We start from the raw sequence: 20,863 nt of genomic DNA, 5'->3' as shown, positions 1-20,863 counted from the left end.
GGACAATCTTTTTCACTTAGATATGAAATAGAATTATTAGAGAAATTCTCACCATCGACTGGCAGATTGTTCACCAACTCTCCCTGTTTCTTATCTTTGAGTTCTATCCCCATGTTTCCTGGAACTTTTTTCATGTCATTGACCTCAACCTCTCCTTCAAAGCAAAAGAAGGGAGACTTCTGGTATTATTGTGAATGATGTCGTGATTCCACACAATTAAAAAAAAAAAATTGCCTTTGTAGCATTACAGCTAACTGCTGAATGAAAAGAGACCCAGCCTAAAAAAATAGGCCTTTGGGCCTACAGAGAAGGTTTCTCGTTATTTCTAGCATAATCTCTGAATGATAGGCAGGGCAACAGAGCATGCGATTTGAGTATAAACTTTGCAGTACATTAGAATGATACAGATTGCTGATCTAAATAGTTTTATCAGCACTTTTATTGCTTTGAGATCGCCTCTAACTTTACCAAAACTTTCCTTCACTTTTTACTGTGTTAAACTGGAATTTAGCTTTCCGCCATAAAAGAAGGTATGCTAATTATTGGCAGAGATTTCAGATAATGACTTGGGAAACAACAAAGAGCACTGAAGTTTTATTGCTAAAAGTTCTGATAATCTATTATCTAACTGTAGGCATTTATACATAAACATTTTTATAAGATGTGTAAGACAGATTTTAAAAGTCCATGCAATCATGATGTGGAAAGAGCATTATATTGTAATTTAGTGGAAATAATTTGGTTCTTAGATTTCTAGTAGCATCTTACTCTTAGTTGTTATTCTATTACCTGTTTTGGCTTTTATTCCACCCATTCCATCCATTAAGATACCAACATCAAAGTTCCCATTAGCTGTTAAAAAAAAAAAAAAAAAAAGACTTAGTTGGGATCCAGAAAATGATAGAGCTTTAGAATGAAAACATAAAGTACCCATACTATAAAAAAACTTAAGGCAGAGTCCAGTATTTCCACTATTTTATTTGAGTCCATTTTTAATTTTTAATTTCAGGCTTTCTGGGGTTCAATTTGTATTTGCAAAATGGACTCGGAGTCTAGGAAAAACATTTTATGATGCCACACTAGTTCATAAACTCTACAGGACAGTTCATGCTCTCTGTGTTCATCTTTGTTCTGGCAGGGACAAGACTCATGCAGGTACCAAGAGTAAAAGAAGTAAAGGCCATAATTCTCATCTCATGTCTTTTACTAACATACTTTCTCCTCTTCTTTCTAATCACTGCGTCCATTTCAGTATGGCTGCTGACTAATTATTACTCTACCACTGCAGTAATTGCTATTAGTTCTTTATGACTCCAAATAATTATTATTTTTTCTTATTCTTTTCTGCTCTTTTCAGTTGATTCATCTTTCCATACTCATGGATTATTCATTTATCAATTCATACATAAAGGGAGACAGATATAAAGCCTCACTCCAAGGAACCACCAAACAGACCAAATAATGACAGTTCTTTGGCAATAAGGCTTTGAAAGAGCTCCAGTTCCCCTCTGCTCCCTCCAGTGGTTTCCAGGCTACTAGTTTTCACTGCAAATAGAAAATGTTATTTTTCAAGGCTATTATGGAGCTGTGAGACAGAGGATGGGAATAGGGCAAATTAAAATATCACAAAGCTCACTATTCTTACTGAGATTCAGTCTTTTTTCTCTTAAATCCTCCCCAGATTGCAGCAAACCTTTGGTTAATTTCCAGTTCTGAAAATGTTAATTTTGACAATTTTTGCCAGTTTGCTCATTGCTCTTATGGAGGAGAGAGTTTTTCGGTGGCTCCTATTCTGCCTTTTATCTGACATCGACAAGTGAGTTTCTGAAGCTAAAAATAACCTCTGGCAATTGTTGATAGTCCCACTTAATTATTTTTTCCAGATGTCCCAGGGAAACTTAAAAGCATAAAGAAAATAAGCAAATAAAAAACTAACTACATGTTTTTCATTGGTACACAGTAGTACTTGAAAATTAAGGAATGATTTAATAAAAATATCTTTTGGGGAAAAAAAACTCACCCTATCAGAAGGGTATAAAACCCATGGCAAAGACATAACTAAATAGTATATGAATCAAGTGAAAAAAAATATTTTTCCAGGTAAGAGGCAGTATTCAGTAAAATGTTTCTAGGTGATATTGCTTGACCTCAGTGGATTGTGCTCAGCTAAATATATTCTTTTTTGGTTTATTTAAAGTGGGGATTACTTTGTGATACATCACACTTCAATCCTTATATTTTATTTAATACATACAATACTGACCTTGAATCGTGAAGTCTGGTCCAAGGATATGATGATCCATACCTACATAGAAGTAGCAAAAATGTCATTCATATTGGCTGAAACCAAAGCCCTTGTTCCTGTGAAAACTACTAACCTGACTGAGGCCCCAGCAACATTCTCAGCCTCTACTAGAATACTAAGAATTGTGATACACTAGACATTACGTTCCTTGGGTCAAGGACTATGTCTGTATTTCGTGGTCATTGTATTTCTGGCACTGAGCAGAATACATGATATATAGTGCTCAGTAAATATTTGTTAAATAAACGAATAAGTATCAACTTTAGATTAATATATTGAGAGAAAAAATAATTCTTATTTCAGCTACATAAGTCCTATAAAAAATGTCAGCTGCAAAACCCAAATTTTCATGAAGGCATAATGATATCTAAATCATTCACCATCAACTGGTACATCTGAAGCATCTGAAGCAACTGGTACATCATTAAGTTCCTCAGCTGTAAGTCTGATTGCCATGTTTTCAAGAATAGAGTCAAGGTCATGGTCATCATCTTGCAACCCAACAAAAGAGAAAGATATGAGGACATTAAAATAAAAATCAAAATATAATATAAATTCCTAATGTATGGTGGTATCAATTTCATCATAAAAAAAGAGGCTAAGGACATTTAAATTTTTAAAGAGAAATACTAATGGACTAAAATTATCTATTCATTTATACCCAAAATATCCCACACTGAAGATAAGCTTACATAACACAATACATCAGAATAAGGCTGAGACACCACTCAGGTTAATTTTAGCAGCAAAACTGCAAACATAATAGTTTTTTTTATATAAACATTTATACAAGGAGATTCAGTTTGGTCACTGTATTTCAAGATATACTATCTTAAATTTTTATAGCTCGGCCTAAATTTTATTATTTCCACATCAAAAATCTAGGTAAACCTAAATATTTAGAACACCTTTTAAAAACAAGACAGAAAATTATTTAATCAGTATGAACATATGTGTGTATTAAAACTAATCGTGGAAATATATATGAGAATGGCAGGGGGCAATATTTAATAAGAAAAAAAGCAAAACACAAGAGTCTCAATCTGACATCTTTATTTGAATCTCACTCACCTTTTACATCTGCACAATTCAGCAAACTAGTCTTATATATTCTTCTACTAGCTGTAGCTGCAAGAAACACATAATTTAGGTCATAGAGAAAATATCTAGACATGCTAAAACAATATCAAATATCCAAGTTCAGAAATATACAGCATAAAATAATTTGCTCCTAAAATTTACCTAGTATCTTCTAGAAATAATAAAACAAAAAATGTAAACGAAATTCTTAATATGGTAAATCAGTTCTTTAGCACCTGAGACAATTATTAACATTTACCAGGCCAAAGAAAAAACACTTCCTTATGTTGTATTTTTTCTGAGTCCACATTTTTCCCCCTCTACTAGTAAGTATAGTTCTACATTTCTCCTCGTCCTCCTCTCCAACCCAAGGCATCTCAATGGAAGGAAAAATAACTATCAATATTCCTTAGTCCAAATGGCAAGACTGATGATTGATGAGCCTCTCGATTTAGACATATTTTTAAATGGTAATTTATGTATTCCTAAATATTAAAAATAATTATCTTTAGAATTATGGATATTTTTAACTCTAACTTCTAAGTGATCTAGAATAAACATGGAGATTTGGATTATAAAAAAATTTTAGGCTATAATTCTAATTCCCTCAAGATTCTACCTGATACTTGCAATGGCTGAACAACTCCCTGGATGACTATATTAACTCTCTTGAAGACTATTCTGATATTTGAAATGCCCACCATTAATTGGAAGTAATTTCTTTAGCTCCAAATGCTCTGGTGAGGACTCTATCCCCATATTTTGCAAGACATTTTCCAGGTCACTGAGGTCAACTTCTCCTCCTGCAGAACAAAAGAAGTAGAGAAAGATGACATTTTAAAAAATAGCATAATTTCCAATTATTAAAGAGAAATAAAGCATAATGATACCTGCTAAAAATAAGCAGTCAGTTACAGACACAAAATGAACAGTGTTTCTTTAACACTGGTAAAAGAGATGCTCCCATAATAATGGTTATAAAGTAATATTTCACAATTGAATAAGGTTCATATAATTTAAAAATTATTAGAATAATAAAGATGATCGGTACAAATAACATAGGGTATGGAAATTAAGCTAGAAATCAATAGCAAAAGCTACTAGGAAACTCCCCTAACTTTGGAAACTAAAGAATGCCTCTCTAAATAAATCATGTGTCAAAAAAATAAACCATACTGGAAGTTAGAATATTTTGAATTGAGTAAAAATAATAATATTACATATTAAAACTTGTAGGATATGGTAAGGTTGTGCTGAGGGAAATTCACAGCCTTAAATGCATGTAATAGAAAAGATGAAAAGATCAATAACCCAAGGTTCTATCTTAAAAAGTTAGGAAAGAACAGCAAATTAAACCCCTCAAAAGGAGAAGAAAAGTTCTAAGGACAAAAGCAGAAACTACTGAAATGAAAAGCAAACTTTAAATAAAATCAATACAACCAAATGTTGGGTTTTGGAAAGACCAACAAAAGTGATACATACCTGCACTAAGACTGACAAAGGAAAAAAAGAGAGAAAGCACAAAGAATAAATATTTCTAATGACAAAAAGGACATTACTAAGAATAGCCAAGAAGAGTTTAAAGAAGTAAATAAAATTGGGAGGATTTATGCTTCAGATATCAAGACAGATTAAATCTACATTAAAATAGTAGGTGTACTGGTGCAAGGACCAGCAAATAGAACAAAGAACAAAAAGAATAAAAAGTCCAGATATAGCAACACATTTATTATCTTTGATTTATGAAAAAGCTAGCCTTACATTAAAGTAGGGAAAGGATCACCTTGTCAATAAATGGTGAATATCCATTTAGAAGAAAAAGGGACCCTTATCCCACATCATATAGAAAAATCAATTAAGTGGATTATAGATCTAAATGTGAAAGGAAAATAATAAAGCTCCCAGAAGTTAAATAGGAGACGTTTTCATGACCGCGGTGTATGGAAGGATTTCTTCAACAGGCTCCCAAACATTCTAACTATAAAAGAAAAAAGGTTGACTAATTCAACTACGTGTCAAAGAGAAACTTTTGTTCATCAGAAGATAAAATACAAGAGGAGACACCACACAGCACTGCCAATGCCCCTGCGGAGAAGCTGAGATCACCACCGAATTTGAAATATTTAAAGTGGATACAAAATTGTTTCAGTAATGCAGACAATTAAGTGCGTTGCTGTGGGTGACGGTGCTGTTGGTAAAACGTGTCTCCTGATATCCTACACAACAAACACATTTCCGAGGATGTACCGACTCTTGGTGACAACTATGCAGTCACCATTATGATCGATAGGGGGCCATACACTCTTGGACTTTCTGATACTGCGGGGCAAGAGGACTATGACAGATTGCAACTGCCAAGTTATTCTACAAACGTATTTCACCGTATCTACGAATACATTTCTACAAATGTATTCCAGTCTGTTATTCAGTGAACTCTGCCTCCTCATTCGAAAATGTGAAGGAAATGTGGGTGCCTGAGATAACTTACCACTGTCCCAAGACTCCTTTCTTGCTTGTTGGGACCCAAATTGATCTTAAAGATGACTCCTCTACGATTGAGAAACTAAGAACAAAGAGAAGTCTATCCCTCCAGAGATTGCTGAAATGATGTGAAAAGCTGGCCCATGACCTGAAGGTGGTCAAATATGTGGCGGGTTCTGCACTCACAGAAAGGCCTAAAGAATGTATGTGACGAGGCAATATTGGCTGGCCTGGAGCCTCCAGAACCAAAGGAGAGCTGCTGCTATGAACAACTCTCCAGAGCCCTTTCTGCACTGCTGGTGTCAGCATTGTACTAAAAGCAATGTTAAACTAAAGATGAAAAATTAAAATTCATTTCTGCAATAATGACAAGTGCCTTGCACCTACAAACATGCACTTGAGTGAGACAAGGCCCATAGGTATGATTCCCTTCCCCTTCTCAATATTAGTTAATTCAGTAATTGTGTATTGTCAGAAAGTGATTAGTACTAGGTTTTTATCTTGTTGTTTCAAAAATATTTTTTTTGTTGTTTAAAAGCAAGGCATGCTTGGGATGACTCTGTAATCGACGAATTTGGGTTGTTAAAGCTACTCCCAGGCTCCATCCACTCTCGAGTTGCAAATATTTATGTACCCAACATGAAAGCAGCCAAATACATAAAGCAACTATTAATAGATATGTAAAGGAAGAAATTGATAGTAATGAACTAACAGTAAAGGACTTTAACATCCCACTTATACCAAATATATAAAGCAACTATTATTCTGGAGAATAATCTGGGAAATCCAGGTTTTTTCTTTTACCTTTATTGGGGGGGGGGGAGGAAAGAGTATGTGGGGCATTTGTTTTTATTTAGTCATGTTTTTTAAATTCATTAGCCACTGGACAGCTCTTAGGGGGAAGAGGATGGACTGACTCCACATTCCATTTCCTAGATCAAGTTTAGAACACTTGTCCCCCACCTGGTGCTCTTAGGAAGGAGTATAGTAAACGCCTCATTTAATAACATACTCATAGTTAAAAGTTGCCTTTTCTCTCCACCCATGAGTAGGTCCAGTACTTGATGAAATTCCTGAAAGTAGGGAGAACCTGTCTGGCCCCTCCTCTTTTCTAGGATGTACTCTATATGTGACTGTGACTTTCAGGGAAATTTGATTGCCATATGCTATTTTTTTGACATTACTTTCTAACTTCTTTCACTGATAAATGAAGAAAAGTGTTTTGGGGGGTATTTTGAAATACATCCAATGGATTGAGTGTGTAATTAAAAAACATTTTTCCCTATCAAAAAAAAAGAAGATAAAATATAAGTGAAAAGTTAAACTATACAGTAAGATATTTATAATTTATATAACCTGCAAGGGACTTGTATCTAGAGTACATTAAAAAAAAACAAACAGGTAAAAGATAAATGAAAAATGCAATATGAATTTCTGGGAAAGATGGCAAAGTAGGAGGATCCTAAGCTCATTTGTCTCATGGATACCCCTCGATACACCCGTATCAGTGTAACCAACCCAGAAAACAACCTGAAGACGGTCAGAACAGACCCTCCACAGTTAATTGAAGAGAAGAGGCCACAATGAAAAGAATGGGAGGAATAATGGAGATGTGGTTAGAACCAGACCCCCAGGAAAACCAACCACAAATGTGAGGGATGCCACAAGCACGGAAAAGGGAGAGGAAGAGATCTCCTGCCAGGCACCCCAGACATGGGTGACCTGCACTGTAAAGACAAACCCCCATAATATTTGTCTTTGAAAGACAGAGGGGCTTAACTTTTTTTTTTTTTTTTAACTTTTACAATCACTGGAGCTTAACACCTAGAATTTTAAAAATCAGTTGGCTTGGCTCTGGGAGAGCTGGAGGGCAAGAGGAAACAGTCTCCATCCTTAAAGAGACAGCATAACAAACAGCCCTGCAGGGATACAGCATAGAAGCGGCAGTTTGAAAAGTGGCTGGGATATTGAGAAAGGAGATTTATTTACTAATCTCAGAATTTCTCCTGGAAGGGCAGGGATTTTTAGGAGACTTCTCCAAGAATAAAAGACCTGGCAGGCACCATTTCTCTCCCCTACCCCCACCCTAATCCAGATACCCAGACAGCTGCAGGAACCAGCTGGAACACTTGCCATGTAGCTTGCTAACACCGCTTCACCCACCCCTGCATTCTCCTGCAGGCTGCCCCCTCCAACCATCCCCACTGGGCAGGAGTCCATCCAAAGCAGCACTAGATGCCTCTCATTTTGTAAGCAGCAGGCAGCTCCAACACTGTCCAGGACCACTCCCAAGTGACTCTTGCCCTGGGAGAGGGAATATAATCACACACATCAGTTTGACTATATTCCCAGCTCTGGGATGGGTACAGACCTCTGACTGCCAGCTCTACCCACCAACGAAGATCTCACAGCGGGCAGCAGAAAGTGAGCACCCTGAAGTTTGGTGCAACCACAGTTCTGGCAAATGGGGTGAGGCCAGGCATCTGGTCTGACCCAACTCAAGCCCAAGGTGGCCCCAGACTGGCCCTTTAACATCACAGGGACCAAACCTTGTCCACAACAGGCAAAGAAGGCCATTGCAGATGACAACTGATGGCAAACATGACTCAACAATCACAGCCCTAGGGCATGCAACACTCAGAGAAGACACCTGAAATGCTAGTTTTTGGTGAACAGGGGACATTACACAACAGGACACTACAGGGCCTCTTCTTCATAAGACTGCTTTTTTCAAGATCAGGGACATAGCTGACTTTCCTAATACATAGAAACAGACACAGGGAGTTAGACAAAATGAAACTGCGGCTTATGTCCCAAATGAAAGAACAGGTCAAAAGCACAGCAAAAGAGCTAAATGAAACAGAGATAAGCAATATACCCAATAGAGAATTCAAAGTAATGGTCATGAAGATACTTACTGGATGTGAGAAAAGAGTAGAGGATCATAGTGAGAAATTCAACAAAGATATTAGAAAATATAAAAAAAGAACCAGAGATGAAGAACTCATTAACTAAAATTAAAAACACACTAGAGTGAATAAATAGTGGACTAGAGGAAGCAAAAGAACAGATCATTACTGAAAGAACAGTAATGGAAAGCAACTAAGCTGAAAAGGAAAGAGTAAAAGAACAATATAAAATGAGAATAGAGAACTCAGTGACACCATCAAATGTAATAACATTAGCATTATAGGGATCCCAGAAGGAGAAGAGAGAGAAAAGCAGCCAGAAAAATTTGTTAGAAGAAATAATAGCTGAAAAATTCCCTAATGTGGAGAAGGAGACAAATCAAGATTCAGAAGACTCTGAGTCCCCAACAAAATAAACCCAAGGAAGTCTACACCAAGACACATAATAATTAAAATGGCAAAAAATAGTGGTAAAGAGAGAACTTTAAAAGCAGCAAGAGAAAAAAGTTATATGCAAGGGAAACTCCTTAAGTCTATCCGCTGATTTTTCAGAAGAAACTTTGCAGTCCAGAAGGGAGTGGTATGATATATTCAAAGTGCTGAAAGAAAAAAACCTGCAACCAAGAATACTCTATCCAGCAAGGCTATCATTCAGAATAGAAGGAGAGATAGAGTTTCCCAGACAAACAAAAGTAAAAGGCATTCCTCACCATTAAACCAGTCTTACAAGAAATGCTAAGAGGAATTCTTTGGAAAGGAAAGGCCATAATCAGGAGCAAGCAAATTAGGAAAGGAAAAAAATTCACGGGGGCATACAAACATAACCAAAGTGGTAGATCAATCACTTATAAAACCAGTATGGAAGTTAAAGCATAAAAGCAGTAAAATCAATTATAGCTATAGAAATCAGTCAAGGAATTCACAAAATAAAAGGAAGTAAAATATGAAATCATACATATAAAATGTGTGTGTGTGGGGGGGGGGTGAAATTTAGTGCTTTTAAAATGGGTTCAAACTTAAGCAACCAGTACCTAATATAGGCTGCTATATGCATAGGATATTATATATAAACCTGATGGCAACCACAAATAAAAAAACGTGTAATAGATATGCAAAAAACAAAAGAAAAAGATATTGAAGCATATCACTAAAGGCCATCAAACCACAACGGAAGAAAGCAAGAGAAGAAAGGAACAAAGAAGAAGTACAAAAGCCACCAAAAGCTACTAGAACCGATAAATGAAATCAGCCAAGTTACAGGGTACAAAATCAATATACAGAAATCTGTTGCATTTCTACACATTAATAATGAAGTAGCAGAAAGAGAAATTAAGAAAACAATCCCATTTTCAATTGCACTAAAAATAATAAAATATTTAGGAGTAAATTCAACCACAGAGGTGAAAGACCCATTCATTGAAAACTATAAAATATTGATGAAAACATTTGAAGATGACATAAACAAATGGAAAGATATTCCATGCTCATGAAGTAGAAGAACAAATATTGTTAAAATGTCCATAGTATGCAAAGCAATGTACAGATTTAATGAATTCTCTATCAAAATACCAGTAACAACTATAACAAATAGTCCTAAAATTTATACGGAACCTCAGAAACCCCAAACAGCCAAAACAATCTTGAAAAAGAAGAACAAAGCAGGCGGTATCACAATTCCAGATTTCAAGTTATACTACAAAGCGGTACAAATCAAAACAATATAGTACTGGTATAAAAGTAGACATACAGATCAATAGAAAAGGGTAGAAAGCATACAAAGCATATTTAGGCATATAATCCACAATTATATGGTCAATTAATCTTTGACAAAAGATTATACAATGGGAAAAAAAGACAATCTCTTCAACAAATGGTGCCGGGAAAACTGGACAGCTACATATAACAGAATGAAACTGGACCACTTTACACCCCACACCAAGGTATACTAAAACGGATTAAAGACCTAAATAGGAGACTTAATACTATAAAAATCTAGAAAAGAGCACAGGCAGTAATTTCTCTGACATCAGCTGTAGCAACATTTTTTCTAGATATGTCTCCTGAGGCAAGGGGAATAAAAGCAAAAATAAACTATTGGGATGCCATCAAAATAAAAACTTCTGCATAGCAAAGGAAATAATCAACAAAATTAGAAGACAACCTATTGAATGGGAGAAGATATTTGCAAATGATGTATCTGATAAAGAGTTAGTATCAAAATGTATAAAGAACTTACACCAAGTCAACATCAAAAAACCCCAAATAAACCAATTAAAAAATGGGCAGAAGACACAAGCAGACATTTCTCCAAAGAAGACATACAGATGACCAACAGACATGTGAAAACAAGCTCAATATCACTTATCATCAGGGATACACAAATCAAAACTACAATGAGATATCACCTCACACCGGTCAGGATAGCTAAAATCAAAAACACAAGAAACAACAAGTGTTGATGTGGAAAAAAAGGAACTCTCGTGCACTGTTGGTGGGAATGCAAGGTGGTGCAGCCACTGTGGAAGACATTATGGAGAGTCCTCAAAAAAATTAAAAATAGACTACCCTATGATCCAGTAATCACATTACTGGGTATTTATCCAAAGAATACAAAAACACTAATTCAGAAGGATATGTGCACCTCTATGTTTATTGCAGCATTATTTACAATAACCATACTATAGAAGCAGCCCAAGTGTCCATCAGCTGATGAATGGATAAAGAAGATGTAGTGTGTGTGTGTGTGTGTGTGTGTGTGTGTGTGTGTATGTGTGTGTGTGTGTGTGTGTATATATATATATACATATATATATGTGTATATATATATACATACATACATACACATACATATATATACACACATACATACACATAAATATGTATATATATATAATGGATATATGGTATATATATATATAATGGAATATATATATATATAATGCAATATATATATAATGGAATATGTATGTAATGGAATATATATATAATGGAATATATATGTAATGGAATATTATTCAGCCATAAAAAGAATGAAATCTTGCCATTTGCAACAACATGGATGGAGCTAGAGACTATAATGCTAAGTGAAATAAGTCAATCAGAGAAAGACAAATATCAAAGGATTTCACTCATATGTGGAATTTAAGAAAAAAACAAACAAAGAGAAAAAAAAAGAGTGAGAGAAACTAAGGAACAGACTCTGAAGTACAGAGAACACACCGATGGTTACCAGGAGGCAGATGGGTGGGTGGGTTGGGGGATGAGTGAAGTAGGTAATGAGGATTGAAGAGTACACTTAGCTGATGAGGACTGAGTAATGTATAGAGCTGTTGAATAATGTATAGCTGTCACTAGAATGTACACCTGAAACTAATATAACACCTTATGGTAAATATACTTGAATTTAAAAAACAAATAAAAAATGTTTTAAAAATTCAGTATGCTGAACACAGACATCCAAGCAAATAGGCAACAGACATGAAAGGAGCTTTATCGTAGAGGTATCCAAATAACCAGTAAACATGAATGCTCAACATCATTAATCATTAGGGAAATCCAAAAATAACAGTGGGATACCACAGCATGCTCACCAGAATGGCTACAACGGAGAAGAGAGATAATACCAAGTATTAGCAAGGATGTAAAGCAATTGTTGATGTGTCAAATGGTACAACTGCTTTAGAAAATGGATTGACAATATCTAATCAAGTACACACAATCCCATCTTACAACAAAGAAATTTCATTTCTAGGTGGATGGCCTAGAATTGTGCACATATGTTCACCAAAAGGCATATACAAGAATATTCATAGCAATATGTTCTTCATAACTGCTCCAAACTAGAAATGTCCTGTGACGGTAGACTGGATACATATCTTGTGGTATACTGATGCAGTGGAATATCGCACGGCAATTCAGGTACAACGAGCTAGCCAGAAATCATTTTACCTACTACCGCACATTCTCTAAAGATCTCCTTGACTGTAATTTGGTAGACTGTACAATATGCAGCAATGAAAATTAACAAACTGCCGCTACATGCAACAATGTGGACAAATCTCAGAGAATAAGATGTAATACAATGTTACATGAAAGAAGTCAGACATCATGGAACACAGATCAGATGACTGCATTTATACAAATTTCAAAAGCGGGTGAAACTAATCTGTGGTCCTAGAATACAGGATGCAGTTACCTCCAGAGAGTCCAGAGGACATGACTGTGAAGTGGTACAGTGGATCTTCTGTATTATTGATAATGTATTTCTTCATCCAGGTGATAGATAAATATGTATGTTCACTTTGTAATAATTCTTAAGCTGGACACATTATACAATGTAGTAATTACGTGTTTCATACTTCAGTAAAATATTTATCACAGGAAAAAATATAATTTAGTGTAGACTTGGGATCTCATATTTATAGTAATTTCTCACTGACCTGTAATAACTTGTACTGAATCTATCAATGTTTTTAGATCAGTCTTCCCTTTAGCTAAAAAATAAGACATAATGGAGATACAAAGCAGGTTCTTTAAAAAATTATAAAATAAGAAACCAGAAATAAGCTGAATTTCATTATTCCACATCACCATTTGGGCTCACTTGAATTGCTTAATTCTTAGTTTTATGACATTGATTCTATGTTACTTTTTTAAATTTTTTTAATGTTTTAGTTTATTTTTCTTTGAGACAGAGAGAGACAGAGTATGAGCAGGGGAGGGGCAAAGAGAGAGAGGAGACACAGAATCCGAAGCAGGCTCCAGGCTCTGAGCTGTCAGCACAGAGCCTGACGCAGGGCTCGAACTCACGGACTGTGAGATCATGACCTGAGCTGAAGTCGGACGCTTAACCGACTGAGCCACCCAGGTGCCCCAAGACATTGATTCTATTTTAGTAAGCTGGCCTTTGACCCTTGAACCATAAAGTCTGGCCCATGGAAAAATATGCTTTTACTCAGCTATTTTAGTCCTTATAAACAGGATAGAAAATACCATCCATGCAAGTTAATTCTCTAAAGGCCCTCAATTCTGGTAATGCTATGACTCTTAAGTATGAGTCTCTAGTGAAGAAAAGTCTATTTTCATCTCTGGTTTACTGCTAATATACTCTGATTCTCCCTGTTGCTCAGAATTGCTGCAAATGATTACAATGTATTAGAAGTATTAGTGGCCCGACCAAAGGCAGTTTTTGTTTTCCTTAGGAATCATTCACTTTTTCGCTCATTTACTCTATCATCTCTCACTCAACATTTATAGGGTGCTTACTTATAGGCCAGACACTCTGCTAGGTACTAGATACAGAATAACCTTTTCTATTCTAAGGTCACATTAAAGTGACAAGACAGGCAAAGAAGCATACATTTCACAATGTGGCAATTATAATGAAAAATGTATGCAGTTATTGTGGAAACACAGAGAAGAGACATCTAATGGAGCCTGGGTATTTAAAGAACTTACTAGAAAAAGTGCCCTCAACTCTAATAAGCAATGGTGAGGAGTAGGTCAAACAAAGGGGAAGGGGAAACTCTCTGAATAGCGGGGAAAGTATAAACAAAACAAAGATGCGACAAAAAGCATGATATATGTATGCTTGGAATAAAAGTTCAATGTTAGTGAGGGTAAAATACTAGATTGGACAGATAAGGCCAACCCAGATAATGAAAGAACTTGTTTGCCATAAAAAGGACTTGAGACATTCCCAAGTACCAAACTGAAAGCCATTAAAGGATTTTAAATTGGTGCAGAATGTCATCAGATTTGCATCTTATATGGATCACTCTAATGTCTAATATTTTGTGGAAGCCCTTGTAGTAGCTGAAGTCAGGAATGAAAGGACCTAAAATAGGGCAGTGGTACTAGGGAGTGAGAGAAACTGATGGATTTACATATGGGATTTTTTCCAATGGTTTATTATGAAAATTTGTAAACATATAGCAAAGTTGAAGGAACTGTGCAATAAACACCCATATGCCCACCATCTGATTCTACTATTTAACATTTTACTATACTTGGCTTGTCACATATCCATCCATCTACCCATCTGTGTGCAGTAATTTTTAAATTTAGGTTTATATAAAGGTAAAACTTACAAAATTAGGTGACAGATAATCCAGATCATGGTTGACAGGAATTGGGGGAATCAAAAATGAATTCCATATATCTAGCTTAGGTGAATAGATGGATGGGGAGAGCACAAATGAGATTGAGAATACAGGACTAGGAGACTGGACAGGAAAATACTGAATTCAGTTCTAAATTCTAAATTCAGTTCAGTTGAGAAAAAGAAGCGTCCCACGGAATATCCAAGTAGAAATGTGTAGCAGGCATTTGGATACACCAGTCTGAAGCTGTATAGAAACACAGATTTACAGTCATAAGCATGTAGATGATAGGTTGAACAAAAGACAGTGATGAGATTACCCAGGTAGAGTATGCAAAATGAAAATCAAAAAATGAGACGATCCAGGTTAGGAGGAAAAAACACAGAAGCCAAAGGAGAATAATTTCAAGAAGGTGAGAATTATCACTGATACAAAAGACAGTAGAAAGCTCCAATAAAAAGTGAATAATGTCTAATGCAACTAGCAAATGGCAGGTTACTGGTACCCAGAGAGAACTTTCAGTAGTATTATGGGGCTGTGTCAGAAGAGAGGAATGATGGGAAATGTGAGAAGGGTACACAGTGGGCTTGCATTTATTTCCTTTTCCATCGTTTAACTGTGCTTCCTCAACATTCCCAGATGTGAAAGATGGTCTTGGAATCAATCTAGTCAAGTGCTTTGTATTCTATATACATTCAGAAAATGGAAGACAGGATTAGTTCTTGTTCTAGAACTACATTTTTCCCTAAGATTTTACATCACAAAATTAATCTGGTTTCAGAATAACTCTTACATAGACCCTCAAGACCAAATTTTCCTGAAAGACTTTTTATATCTAAAATGAGTCACCATAAAGTGGAAGTTTTCTTTTCATCTCTCCAGAATCTTCTTTGGTGAGTTCAAAGCCCATGTTCCCTAGTATCTTGTCCAGGTCTCTGACAGCTACTGTCTCTCCTTAGGGAAAGAGAAAAAAATATGAAAATGCCTACTAATGCTGAAATGTTCCATATATTTTACCCATTCATTATAGACTTGGCAGAAATATGCAAGATCCATGGAACATGTTTCAGTTTAAGGCAGAGCTTCAATATGGTTAGAATTAAGCTCACTTCTCTTAAACCTTTTTGGAAAAATAACCATATACCCCATAAACTTCTAAAGGAACAGAATTACTTTCCAGTGTATAATTTTTATGATAGAAACAGGCAGGGGGCGCCTGGGTGGCTCCGTCAGTTGTGTCCGACTTCAGCTCAGGTCATGATCTCACAGTTCCTGGGTTCAAGCCCCACATCTAGTTCTGTGCTGACGGCTCAGAGCCTGGAGCCTGCTTCAGATTCTGTCTGTCTGTATGTCTCTCTCTCTCTCTCTCTCTCTCTCTGTCCCTCTCCCACTCATGCTCTGTCTCTGTCTCTCAAAAGAAACTAAATGTTAAAAATTTTTAAGAAAAATAAATAGGCAGTTCCGGTGAAATGAGAAAATCACCATGGTTGGAGTAAGAACACAAGGGTTGAATATTGTTCTCTACTATATATTATCTACTGGAACTTAGGTAAATAACCTGACTTTGAGTCCTAGTTTTGTGTTGTATGAAACAAAGATGAGACTATCTCGCAGAGCTTCTGTGAAGATAAAATAACACTTATGAAAAGATCCAGAACTCTGTCAGGTATGTAGCAGACGTTTGATACGTTTTGTTTTAATTTTTTTTTTTTACATTTATTTATTTTTTAGAGACAGCGAGACAGAGCAAAGTGGGGGAGGGGCAGAGAGCGAAGGAGACACAGAATCTGAAGCAGGCAAGCATTCAGCACAGAGCCCAACGTGGGGCTCGAACCCACGAACAGGGAGATCATGACCTGAGCTGAAGTCGGTCACCTAACCAACTGAGCCACCCAGGCGCCCCGCGTGATACATTTTAATAACTACATCTAAGCCAAAGTAGCATTTTTTTTTTTTTAGCTCTAACTAGATTCATTGCCTGTGCTAACCAAAATCACAGAATAATTACATTCTTATTCTGCATTTCACAATTAACCTGCAATAATAAATTCTGTCTCTTGTCTTGGAAAATTTGTTAAAATTCATATCAATAAGATCAATATAAAAGCCCCAAAGAAAACAACCTACCAAGATAAAATAATTTCAATTATATTGAATCCATATGTTGGAGAGTATCAGGATTCTTTATCACATGATTAGGAAATAAGACAATAAGTGATACATTGCGAGTGGTTTGTTGATTCATCATCAATCTCACCTTGGAAAGGTAAGATTTCATAATGATACAGCTTCCTGTTAGCTAAAGACAAGGCAAAATTCAAATCACAGAGAAAGAGAAATGGAATTCATAAAACTGCTTAAGTTTCATAAAGAAGCACTTTTCTGATTTGGCTTATACATCTGGAATACCTATCTCCATAATAATATAAAAGCTAGGTCAAAATCTTTTCCCCTTGAAGCAGCTGTGAGTGACATCCTGCCATGTTGAAACATGTGGCACAGGTATGACATTGTAAATTGTACTCATGTATTTTTCTTTTTCATATTCCTTTTCTTCCATAAAACTTTTCTATTCAGCCATAGAATTTATATAACTCAGAGGAAAGAGGGTTTTTGTTTTAATTTTCAAAAGCTACTTTTTATAAAGCAAACCTGAAAATCTAACATTTCGTTTTACTGTGAACCAGAGGGTTGAAAGGGGAAAAAAAAATGACACAAGGAAGCTCCCTTTCCTCCTTCTTCCCGTATCCTGTTTGGTAAGAAGAGGAGGGGAAAAGTCCGTTAACTACCTGAAGGGAGTGGGTGAGGGGAGGAGAAACAGGTGATGGAGGAGAAACAGTTTCACATCTGAAACTGGTATCACACTGTATGTTAACTAACTGGAATTTAAACAAAAACTTAAAAAATAGAGTTAACCTAGTTTCTTCCGGTTTAAAATAAAAAGTTCCTTTTTGGTTGACCTAGTTTATTTTGGGAAATTCTCAGTTTTTCAAACCTTTCCGCACTTCCGCTCTGAGAGGCCTCCTTGTAGTATCAGGGAAAGCTTGGGGGTCCTGCTGCCCGTAAAGGAGGGCGGCCAGACCTTGGGTTGCCCTCTGGATTCTCGATAGCCTCTTCAACAAAATCCACATTTCATGAGTCCTGACATCTCCTGCTGAAGCTGATGGCCTGAGAAACTTGTGGTCTGTGTCGTTGTGGTCTGTGTCGTTGTTGTTTTGTTTTTTAGCAAAGTCAAGGTTCTTTGGTCCTTCCTTCACTAACTTGGTTGGCTAAGCCCTAGCATTCACTGGTGATGAGGTCCTCTGTGTCTCAGTCAAGTATTCTGTTAGTCCCCAGACCATACTGTCTACTCCATAGCCTCTGGAGGGATCACCTCTCCCTTTGACTTGGTGTCCCATGGCAGACCCACTGACCCCCATCTCTGAGAAACCTTCTACATTGCTTACTGGGAGTACGTGGGAAAACTGGATATCCTTCATACCACACAAAGCCAAAGGGGGCAAAGCGGTGGCCTGTTTCCAGCCCTCCCTCTGCCTAAGAACACCATACCGCAATATCTATTCTGGTGAAAATGGCATCCTGTCTGGACACTCAGTGAGGTGGTGACATCCCAGAGTTCCAAATAGGAAGCACGACAAAAGGTCTCCTTGGTTTTTTCTATACCCTCACTCCCATCCCATCAACACATCTAGAGTTTTTCTTCTATCTTACCTTCTATCAGGGTTTGATTAGAAAGAAGGGTTGAGGGTAGAGATGATGGGGGTGTGCAGCAGGCAGCAAGAACACTTAAACCTTCTTTTGAGAGAGAGAGAGAGAGAGAGAGAGAGAGAGATCTTTATCTCTATTTCTCCCCCCAGTTGCACTTTCTTAAATCATAGATTCATAAATACAGAGAACAAACTGTTGGTTGTCAGAGGAAAGGGGAGTGGGGGGGATACATGAAATAGGTGAACAGAGTCACAAAGATGAAAAGTACAGCATAGGGAATATAGTCAGTAATATCATAATAACGTTGCATGATGACAGATGGTAACGACATTTACCATGGTGAGCAGTTAGTTAAGTAGATAATTATTGAACCACTACATTGCACACCTGAAACTAGTATAACGTTGTATGTCAACTATACTTCAATAATTTAAAAAATATTGCTGAGAATACTCTTGCAAAAATATGTTTTAAAAGCATTACTATCTCAGGTGTGCCTGGGTGGCTCAGTTGGTTAAGTGTCTGACTTCAGCTAAGGTCATGATCTCATGGTTCGTGGGTTCGAGCCCTGCATCTGGCTCTGTGCTAACAGCTCAGAGCTTGGAGCCTGCTTCTGATTCTGTGTCTCCCCATCTCTCTGCCCCTCCCCCCCTCGCAAATCAACAAAACATTAAAAAAAGTTTAAAGCATTGCTCTCTCAGTTTTATATCAACTTCTTACCTGTAACAGTTTCAGCTTTATTCATTAGTTTATTAGGTTCAACTCTTCCATCAGCTGTAAAATGAGGTAAAAATTACAGAGATCATAATGAGGTTCAAACACATGAAATTCTTAACTGTGAAACAGCATAAGAAATCAACAATTTCCCATGATTTTTACTACAACTGTATTTCTCTCCCCCCCACCCCCGCCCATGCCTTCATATTCTTTTCTATGCTCCACCCCACCAGGTACATAACCCCACACACCAGTATTTCCATTCAGAATGCTTTTATTACCTGCCCTGGTCTATAAAGTCCATGTTAGGACTACTTCACCTCTATTCCCACTTCTCTGCAAACTAGGGGGTCTGGGACATGAGCAGTCATCTTCCCTGTATAATTCTATTTTTACAGACTGATTCATTTAGTCCTGCTTCCTTCACATCCAGTTCCCTGTCGATATCAGTTAGGCCCTTCCTCTTTCATGCTCCCCTTGCCTGTGGAGCCCTGTCTGGTCCTAGCTGTGGTTCCCATTGCTCGCTCATCACCCTCCTTGGCCAATCTTATGACTGTCCCAGGTATGATCATATCACCAAAAGGGGGGAGGCAAGATAAGGGCTTTTTATCACATTTTGATTTTTTTTAACATTTATTCATTTTTGAGAGACAGAGAGACAGAGCGTGAGAGGGGGAGGGGCAGAAAGAGAGGGAGACACAGAATCCGAAGCAGGCTCCAGGCTCTGAGCTGTCAGCACAGAGCCCGAAGCGGGGCTCAAACTCACCGACCGCCAGGTCATGAACTGAGCTGAAGTCAGACACTAAACCGGCTGAGCCATGCAGGTGCCCCTCACATTTTGTAATCATATAAAAATAGTAGATAAATTGCTTAATGGGTAGGTTGTTCCACAACTTTCAACATTTTGATATTTTTTAATCAGATTTGCAAGTTAAAGGATTTGTCAGTGTTTCCTTAAATAACAGTAATGCACGTTACCCTATGCATAAAATGTTCTTAGATTTATAAAGTTGAAACTCCTGCCTTTTAATATTGTAAAAAAAAAAAACAAACTTGTATCTTGTAAATTTTTTCCTGCATTGAGCTATTTAATAGCAGTGTAATACAGCTGTATTTATTCTATAGTAATCCTTTTCTTCAGAAGCTGATTCTTCATCATGTCTTGATTCTGTTTTCAAAGTGCAGAATAGCATTTTAAAAGGAGAAAGGAGGAAAAATTGAAAAAAAAAGTTTAAAGAACAGAATGTTGTGTGCCAGGCCTTTCTTGGTGGATTGGACTGGGTATACATGGTAACGGTGGCAGTTTAGGGTGCTACCCCGCTCCCAAAGTTCGAGCCCTTCGTCGGGCTCGGTGCTGACAGCTCAGAGCCTGGAGCCTGCTTTGGATTCTGTGTCTCCCTCTCTTTCTGCTCCTTCCCTGTTCATGCTCTGTCTCTCTGTCTCTCAAAAATAGAAAACATTAACATTTTTTTTAAATAATAAAAAGAATATTGTGGGATCTTAATGATGCTTTTTGAATCAGTGATACAGAGGAAAGGTTGCCAAAGTATTCCTAGAAATGT

The 20,863-nt window shown here is 36.8% G+C and overlaps 1 protein-coding gene across 1 annotated transcript in view; it reads right to left on the bottom strand.

Annotated features, from left to right (window-relative positions):
* LOC122205887 overlaps positions 1 to 20,863 on the bottom strand; it is a 256,567-nt gene that overhangs the window by 187,785 nt on the left and 47,919 nt on the right. The window contains exons 15-21 of the mRNA XM_042914498.1: positions 19,305 to 19,358; positions 15,726 to 15,830; positions 4,087 to 4,188; positions 3,377 to 3,433; positions 2,686 to 2,796; positions 2,255 to 2,305; positions 790 to 852 (exon numbers count right to left, since the gene is read on the bottom strand). Coding sequence (XP_042770432.1) covers positions 790 to 852; positions 2,255 to 2,305; positions 2,686 to 2,796; positions 3,377 to 3,433; positions 4,087 to 4,188; positions 15,726 to 15,830; positions 19,305 to 19,358 — 543 coding nt within the window. The remainder of the gene's footprint in view (positions 1 to 789; positions 853 to 2,254; positions 2,306 to 2,685; positions 2,797 to 3,376; positions 3,434 to 4,086; positions 4,189 to 15,725; positions 15,831 to 19,304; positions 19,359 to 20,863) is intronic.

Source organism: Panthera leo, chromosome E1 (assembly GCF_018350215.1).
Source record: "Panthera leo isolate Ple1 chromosome E1, P.leo_Ple1_pat1.1, whole genome shotgun sequence".
NCBI classification, from domain to species: Eukaryota; Metazoa; Chordata; class Mammalia; order Carnivora; family Felidae; genus Panthera; species Panthera leo.
Note: the sequence above shows the minus strand (reverse complement) of the source record. Positions and strands in the feature narration are given on the sequence as shown.